At 39.1% G+C, this 9,600-nt stretch overlaps 1 protein-coding gene across 1 annotated transcript; it reads left to right on the forward strand.

The window, feature by feature from the left end:
* The first annotated feature begins 5,779 nt into the window (after positions 1–5,779).
* On the forward strand, positions 5,780–8,539 carry LOC148755274 (olfactory receptor 7A17-like). The gene has a single exon (XM_088791725.1). It carries the CDS (start codon positions 5,783–5,785, stop codon positions 6,728–6,730), a length of 948 nt encoding a protein of 315 aa, XP_088647851.1. The 5' UTR covers positions 5,780–5,782; the 3' UTR covers positions 6,731–8,539.
* Positions 8,540–9,600: the final 1,061 nt, after the last annotated feature.

Consider the following 9,600-nt stretch of genomic DNA (forward strand, 5'->3'; position numbering starts at 1 on the left):
GTCTAAAACAAACAAATATATGCTCTTGCAGTTCTGGATTTCAGAAGCTTGAATGCATCTCATAGGCTAATATCAAGATGTCTGCAGGGCTGTGTCCTTCTGGATCCTCAGCAGAGAATCTGATTCTCCCCAAAACCAGTTTGTATCGCTGGTCATTACATTCCTTGGCTCATGGCCTTTCTTCCATCTTTAAAGTCAGCGATGTAGCACTTTCAGATCTCGCTGTTGTCTCTCTTTTCAACAAGTACAGAACCATTGTGGTTAACTTAGTCCCACTTTCATGGTCCTGGCTCATCTTAAAGTCAGCTGATTAGTAATTCTGTCCCATTTCTACACTAATCCTCCCTTGCTATATAAATGTATTCAAAGGCACTGGGGATAGGGTGTGGACATATCTTGGAGGCCCTTATTCTGTCTAGTACAAAGTCTTTTCAGAAGTGTATTATTTTGTGTCACTCAAGGTCCCTTATATGAGAGAAACAAACAGAATTTATCACAGCCTTTGGAATGAGTGAATACACTATTCCTTTAAAATTACATACAAATATGTTTTTTAGTTAAGAAGAGCTCAAACTGCCTACACCTGATTCTGACATAGGACCTCAGCTTTGCTACTCAGAGCGTGGGCCACAGACCAGGAGCTGCAGCATCAACACCCCCTGGGAGCTGGTTAGAAACGCAGACTCTCTGAACCCCCAGGGCCCTGCTGACTCAGATTCTGCATTTCTAGTAAAACGCTTGTGGAGTCATTTGCACATTGAAGTTGAAGTGCTGGTTTAGACTAGGTTTTCTCATCAATTTCTGTTGACATCGGGGCAGGATAATAATTGGGGGGGGGGGTGCTTTCCTGTGGGTTGTACGTGTTTAGCAGTAACCCTTCAGACATTGCCAAACATCCCCAAAGAGAAATCATTTCTAGTTGGCAACCACTACCTAGAAGCACCTGACATAATTACAGTTAAGGCCCAATCGCATATTTCTATATTAACTTTAGGGGGTAGGGTGTGGACATAGGGAGAAATCACTAAATTTCTCCATTTCTGCAACACAGAATGGAGTTCAAAAATGTACTTCATCATGTTCATAAAAATTAAATCAGAAAATCCTTGCAAGGTGCTAAGTTTCATTTATAGTGCATAAAGAGATCTGAATATATCCTTAGGGGTAACAAACATTTTATAATGAGGGGCTAAGTGACAGCTCTTAACTTCTGAGGTAAGTACGAAATTCCTAATTGTTATGGCAAAGTTATCATGAAGCCAATGCATGTGGTACCCAAGGTTTAATATCAAAAGAATCACTCTCCCCTGGTTGCAAAGGAGAACAAAAATTTTGTGGAGAAATCAGGGGCTGGATCATCACCACAAGTCAGTGCTGCAGACTCAAGGGACCCAGTACAGACAGGTTCCTCAGTCTCAGACTTGGAGGAAACTTAACTCAGAGTTGAGATGAGGTGCTTAGAGATTTAGAGATATGGAAAGGAGGACAGTTCTTAGAGAAGAACTAATTTAAGAACTGGATTCATGTGACTTGTAACCTGGTCTTTGGGAACAGAGAATCATTAGGAAATTTTGCATAATTCTGGAACATTTTCCCATGGAGGAATCATGTGCTAGCAAGAGGGAAATGTGCCTGATGAGCACATACAGAGAGCTATAAATATCTCCTCATTTCCTGCTTAGTCAGCAAGGCAGAGCAGTGGAGCTCACCAGGCCAATCAGACTCAGAGTTGGCCTGTGGGAGGCGGGCTCAACACAGGCAAGATGGCGCTTGCCTGCCTGGTGCACAGGAGGACTCCTCACAGGGAAAATATCAACTGTCCTTCAGTCCTTCCATGAGGCCACACACCTCAGTCTGTCCCCCAGTATGTGTCCGAGGACCCCCGAGTCACCATCCTTCTGCTGGAGCCCAAGGTGAGTGCCAGAGAGTGAGTGAGTCTGTGTGCGGGCTGTTTAAGAGGACGTCTGGGTTCCCGCAGTCTTCTGACCCACCCAACGGTCAGAACCTGCACTGTTTATTACAGACAGATGTGATGTTGTGGGGCTCATCTTCTTGGTACCTGTACTCTGGGCTGGGGAGCCTTGTGTGGGGCCTGGAGTCCCTTGTTTCTCTGGCAGGAACCAATGCAGCCCAGATATCCCTCCTGATTCTCAACTGCCACAGGCAGGTGTGGGGCCCATTCTGCATCTCGGCCCCTCCTATCTGTCTCCACATGGCTTCTTTACATTTTTAGTTATAGGACTTCTCTTTGCCTAGACTTCAGATGGTTCTCCACGTTGTTTGTTCTATAATTTAGTTGCCATTTTATTGAGTTTGTGGAAGGAACACAGGCACAGTGATTATCTACTCTGCCATCTTGGATCTTTCGGTAGATTTTTTTTTTTTTTGTCATTAGTTTTTGACAGTTTTAATATAATGTGTCTTGAAGAAGGCCTTTTTGGATTGAGATAATTAGTATTCTGTTTGTTTCTTAGATTCAGTGTGCCTCAATGTCTGGGTTCAGCATATTATATGCTGGTCATTCAGGCAAGAATGCTCAGGGCACCAGAGAGTGCCCCTGCAGCCTAAATTGTCCCCTGTCTTGGGATGGGCAGTGAGATCCCTGCTGTTTCTGTGGCAACCATCTCTGCTCTTATCTATTCTTTCCTCCACTGTTTGCCCCGATTCGCTCATCTTCAGATGTTTTGATATGGGGATCTACTGAGTTTCTTGCTTTAATTAAAATGGATCTTCACATCTGTAAATTTTATATGTGGTTTCTAGATATTCACATAAAATGTACTGGTTACTCTTTACTGAGGTCATAATCTCTGATTTCTTGTATGGTGTTTGTGGAAGGGAACCAATTTCATATTCTTCCAGAAAGATAGCCATTTAAGCCAGCTTTTATTTAACAATTCATCCTTTTCTAACTAAATTGAAATATAAGCTTGCCATATTGCAAATCTTCATATATATTGAGACTTCATTCCAGGTTCATTAAACCAATAATCATTAGGAGCATCTGATATGTGACAGAACATTCCAGGGACGTTAAATGTTATATTCCTTTATGTCCAGTAATTTGACAATTTAATTATTAATCCATGTTAATATCATTAAATTGGTATTTTTAAATCTTGTTTCAGTTAGTGTTTGATTCTCCATTTAATTTTGCTTACTAGGGTTGTTTGAAAACTACTCATTTTAACCTGGTTTCATTATCCCTTCATTCTTTTCATTTTGTCACTTTTCATATTATTGGATTTGTTCCTATGTAAGTGCACATATGTTGCATTCACATGTGTTTGTGAAAAATACACAAGTGAACAGAACAGGTGAAGTCCCTCCCCCTCTGCATCGTGCAGCATAACAGCAAGGACAGAGAACAATGAAATCAATGTGTGTTTGCAGTAATGTCCTCAGGCAGAATCATATGAAGAAAGTTATTTAGGGTAAACAGATAGAATTGTCAGAGTGTGAGCAGGACTTCAAAGCATGGCCTGGGGAGGTATTTGTGTGTCGGATGGAGACCAGAACAAGGACCAGAGTGTGCCCATTGGGTTTGTCACCAAAGAGATCAAAACCCAAAGCCCATGAATAACATAGAAAAGATGTCGGGAAAAAATAACAGGAAAAAGGAGAAAGGGGCCAGCCTCACCCCAATCATGCCACATAAAAGTGAATTGCTCAAATAACAAGAATAGGCACAAGAAAAACAAATCTTGATACTAAAAATGTTCAATTTTTTTGATCCTTAATATATTTTGCTTTGTGAAGTGTTGATTTAATCCTTTGTTCATGACCTCTTAGGTGTATAATCTGAAGGGTGTTTGACACGATAAACGTACTAGTACTTTGGTCTTTTGGACAAGTTTATTTTGGGTTTCTTATTGTTTATCTGGGCATCAAGGAAATGTCATCAGGGTTGGAGAGCTGCCAGAACCAAGGGAGATTGTTCTTCCTCACAGTCTCTCAGGGACCACCTGCACTTGTTGAATTTCTTTTTCCTCATCCACTTTATTCTTATCCCCACTGCCCTCTCTTTCTCCTCTTATTGGACAGATTGTTTTAAATGTTTGTTTAAATACCCAGCAAAAAATGGCTATTCCAACATGGAGCAGTAGTTTATGTGTCCCCGGCAGGCTTAAGAACTGGAATTGCTGGGGAATATTTCTACAGCACACTGGGGAAAGATCACTGATCCGGCCATCGAGGGTTGTTGCCGTTTCTAACTGAAATAGTGTGGCTGGGCCTGAGACAGACGACAGACATGGAAATGACACAACCAGAAGGCTATGATGTTCTGTGTGTGCACATGCGTGTGTGTGTTTGTTGGAGAGAGAGAGAGAGAGAGAGAGAGAGAGAGAGAGTTCTGGGTCTGAGCAATCCCCAGAAAAGGGAGACTAGGACTTATATACTCCTGGTGAATCTTGCAATACAGGGGCCAGAACTCAATCAAGCAAAGATGTTAAGGAGGGGATCTATTTGGTTGGAGCAAACGTAATTGCAGTTTTTGCAATTATTTTTAACCTTTAAAACCACAATTATGTTTGCACCAACCTAATATTTCCATGCATGGTACACCTTTACAATAATACTAATAAAATGCAAGAGGTAGTGTGGATGAGGAAGATCCTGTGTCTGAGGTTTTAGCAGTAGCAGTGAGGCCACTTCACTACCCAGTTTTCTCTGACACCTTCTTTCATCGTCTGCCTCACTCTCGCTTGAAACACTGGCTTCCCTTTTTGACTTGAACATTTGAAACAAGCATATTCCTCAGGAACTTTGCATGGCAAATCTGTCTGCGTGCACACACTTCTCCACATAAATTTGCATCTCCCTTCCTCTCTTTATTAAACAAAAAACTTTCAGGGCCTAAAGCTTTTCTAACACAAAGGATTTGTTAATCCAAAGCTAGCCAATAAAGGACCATGTCCTGTGCCATAAACCACCAGCACCAGGGCTAGGTGGAAAAGACAAACATGTCCACTGTCCTGGAGTTGATGGGCTTTTTTATACATGTTTTTGGGAAGAATGATGTAAGTTGTTTCGAAAGAATTTACATTGGCTACAATAAGGGGGGTCGGGAAAGGTGAAGTGGGTGCAGTTCTAGGACAGATGCACAATCTGTAAGGAAGAAAGATTTACTACTTTTGATTGTTTATAGGCAACAGTCTTAAAAGGTCACGTACCTGCAGGATGTGGTGGCATCTAGTGGTGGCTACAGAAGTTGCTTCAAAGATCCAACATTCATTCAGGAATGTGAGCAGTCTTTTTAGTTGGCTCATCGCTACTAGCTGGTTAACTACTGTTGTCTCTTTCTCTCACTATCCAGTCCCACTGTGATTTAATTTAGGACATCTCAGAATTTCTCGTTTACTTGAGGTCTCTGTTCAAATGTCGCGTTGTTTGCAGGCCTTAGCTACATATCCATGAAAAACAGAATGCTGCAGTCACTCTGCTTTCGACCGTCTTTCCTTTTCTCCATACCACCTGTCACCACCAAAAATAACATGTAATTTTGTGATTTGCTTCTATATTCTTTCTCCATCATTGAATTGTAGGAAGTTTTGTTCTTGAGTATGCAATACGCAATGCCTAGACAAAACATGAAACCTGGTCAGCCCTATGTGAGGTGGCACTGGGTATCCCATAAAGGGACCATATCCATACACAAAATATTAAAATTAATGTCTGACTGCAAAGTATAAATTGTACCATTTCAAATATGTGAGTAATGCAAGTTTGTGTTAAAATTAGTCATGTTATTTGCATCTATCCTCATAGTCGTCTAGACCACATGGAAGCAGAAAATCTTACAAGAGTTTCAGAATTTGTTCTCCTGGGACTTTCAGAGGAGCCAGACCTGCAGCCCCTCATCTTTGGGCTTTTCCTCTCCATGTACCTGATCACTGTGTTAGGAAACCTGCTCATCATCCTGGCTGTCAGCTCAGACTCCCATCTCCACACGCCCATGTACTTCTTCCTGGCCAACCTGTCCTTTGTGGACATCTGTTTCACCTCCACCACCATCCCTAAGATGCTGGTGAACATCGAGACACAGAATAAAGTCATAAGTTATGAAGGTTGCATCACACAAATATATTTTCTCATACTCTTTGCAGTGTTGGATGTCTTCCTCCTGACCGTGATGGCCTATGACCGCTTCGTGGCCATCTGTCATCCCCTGCACTACACGGTCATCATGCACACCCGGCTCTGTGGACTGCTGATTCTGGTGTCCTGGATCACATGTATCCTGAATTCCTTATTACAAAGCTTAATGGTGCTGAGGCTGTCCTTCTGTGCAGACTTGCAAATCCCCCACTTTTTCTGTGAACTCAACCAGATGATCCAACTTGCCTGTTCTGACACCTTTCTTAACAACGTGGTGATGTATTTTGCAGCTCTCCTGCTTGGTGGTGGTCCTTTTGCTGGTATCCTTTACTCATACTGCAAGATCGTTTCCTGCATACGTGCAATGTCCTCTGCTCAGGGGAAGTATACCGCATTTTCTACTTGTGCGTCTCACCTCACAGTTGTCTCCTTATTTTATTGTACTATGCTGGGAGTGTACCTCTGCTCTGCTGTGACCCACAATGCACACTCTAGTGCTACAGCCTCGGTCATGTACACAGTGATCACACCCATGCTGAATCCCTTCATCTACAGTCTCAGGAATAAAGACATCAAACAGGCTCTAAAAGCATTGTTTGTGAAGTTAACTAAAAACAGACCAATTGTCTAAAGATTGAAAGTATCCATGAAAGCAGAGGTCAAAGGCTCAGAGTCAGATATTATGATTATTTTCAGACTATGGAAATAGAACTTGCTCTTTCTATTTATTTTCTGGAATTTACATTTCTTTTGACACGTCTCCTTTATTCAACATATGTAACTCAATTAAGGTTTCGGCTCTCACAGATATCCAACAGCTCTTCCCTTCATTGTTTTCACTATCCCAATTTTATTTTTAACCGTGGATCAGAAATATTTGGAAAGTCTCATTTATCTAATGTAATGATATAGGTTTTTTTTAAGAATAATTTTTCTCAAAAAGCATGTCATACCAAATAATTTTTCTTTTGTTTCCTAAGAGAATTGTCATGAGTAGTAGCACTCAAATGGAAAAAACAAAAACAAAAACAAAAAACTACACTTGATGACGACGGCATTTTAAATAATTTGATAAATCAGGAAAATCTGAGACTACTGTTTTTCACTTTGTGTTAGACATTCCTTTATATGCTCTTCCTGATAATGTACACTGTAACATACTAGTGTGTTTTATAGATGGTCACTGGGTTTATTCTCCTCATTAGAATCCTGTTCTCTTTTAGCTTGGTGGGCATGATGGCACTGGCAAAATGATTATCAAATATATGTCTCCAAGAAGAGTCTTAATTGAGAGATAAATTGTAATAACTAGATTGAAATAATACCACTTTAAAATCACAGATGAATTTCAATAAGATGAAGCAAAATTTTAAACCACACATCGTATTACTATGCAAAATATTTATTGTTCATTGGAATAAGGAGGAATGGTGCCCATGTGTAAGTGGATTTATACATATGGTTCAAGGTTGGCTGGTGTTTTTCTATATTTTGTTGAATTATCTTTATGCTTCTGATTGAAAACTTTCAGTGCTACATATAATATGACTCTTTTCATTATTGTGAAAATATAGATTCACTTTTCTAAATTTTCCATAAGCACAGATGGGATGGTGAACGGCTATTATATCTCTCCATCGTGCTCTGGATTCCGTCCATCTTTTATGATCAAAGAATGTCTCGAGAGAGCTTGCACTCTTATTCAGTCATGAGAGTCAGAGTCAGCAGCTTTCCTACACATACACACTGTCCTTTCAACCTCTCCTGGTTATCTGGTCATGAAGCCCAAAGAGAGTTTTTAAATACAGTTGTGTGAAATAAACTAAAATAACACAGTAACCATGAATGCTGTCTTAAAAAATGTGAACAAATGCCAACCATAATCAGCAGCAGATTATTATAATTGTCTTCACTTCTGTTCACTTTGGTTATTGTATCAGTTAGCTATTGTTGCATAACAAGAAATCCTAAAAGCAAAATATTTAATATAATACCTTTGTTACCAAGTGAGATTGTATTGCGGGGAGTTGTTCTGAGCTCCGCTGCTCTCCTTTTGGGTCTCTAGTCAGCTCTGGGTCTCTACATGTGTTCCTAAGGCTCCTTCATGATCCTGTGTGTGGCCATGGAGCTCTTCTCCCTTGAATATATATGGTCAGTTTACTCTATTTCTACACCTAGTTTCACCTTCTATTTTAAAGAAAAGAAAGAGTAGCAAATGTGAATTGCTTTAATTCACTTGTACTGTTCCAATAACTACACATCACACTTTGCTTTTTTCTCAGTGTAAATCAGCTACCTGTGCTCTATATCCTACTGTGATGGATGCCCTGTCAGTTTTATTTCCTGCTAAGTAATTAATTGGAGTATAATTACATAATATGAATGGTATATAGTTGAAATGTGCAATTTGGTGAATAAAAAGAACCATATCAAAATTACAGTCCATACCTCATGTTTCATTTTGTATATAAGTCAAGAAAGTGCAGAGTAAACTTAATGGCCTTTTAATGTAATTGTTTGTTTGTTTGTTTGTTTGTTTGTTTATTTATTTATTTATTTATTTATTTTTAATTAGTTTCAGGTGCACAAGACAAAGCAAAACTTAGACGTTTATCATTTATATCCCTCACACTGTGTGAACCCCCCTCCCTCCATCCACTATCTCTCTGTACGTTCCCAAAACCTCTCACCTTCCCCTTTAATGTAATTGTTAAACATTCACTATATCTCAGCCTCAATTTCCTTATTTCTGAAGACAATGTGGAATAGTCAATATGTATTCAGACGAATGTTGCAAGAAATAAGTTAAATGTGTGGGACATCTTTTGTTAAGTCCAAAAACACGTTCAAAGGTAACATGTATGTATATGTGTATGTGTGTGTTTATTGTATACATTTTCATGTCAAATAAACATACACACGTATATATGTACACAAACACAAATTGATTTATAATTTCATATTTTATGTTAAAAGGAAACTTGAGAGAACATTGTACAGGATAAAACTGAAAAGAATGAATGTTTGAATTAACATGAAATTAAAACATGTAAAAATTTAGACATGAAGATTTAAAGTATGGTAGACATAATTTAAATGATGAATTACATTTCCTGTCTTAACCTCAAAGGTATCAAAATCAGAAGCACATTTACTTTTATACAATAAGACATTGTCTACCAGCCAAAGAGTTTGAATTTCTTCAAACTCATGATAAATTTTTTTTGCTTAAGGTGTGCTTGCAGCACAAAATGCCTTTACCCAGGGGAGGCTAAATGAATGAATCGAGTCACTTATCTCAGTTTTCTGAACAAAATTTTATTGTATAATGGTACTAGACTTGTCGGGAAGATAATGTCACAGGTAAATGTCTAACCACTATAGCCCTGAAACTAATATAATATTGAATGTCAAATGTAATTTAAAAATTAAAAAATTTAAAGTTTGTTTTCAATTTTTCATGCTAATGTAAAATTACCACACTAGTTATTTAAACAGACA

Source organism: Rhinolophus sinicus, chromosome 15 (genome assembly GCF_057876585.1).
Source record: "Rhinolophus sinicus isolate RSI-liver-muscle chromosome 15, RSI-T2T, whole genome shotgun sequence".
Taxonomy (NCBI): Eukaryota; Metazoa; Chordata; class Mammalia; order Chiroptera; family Rhinolophidae; genus Rhinolophus; species Rhinolophus sinicus.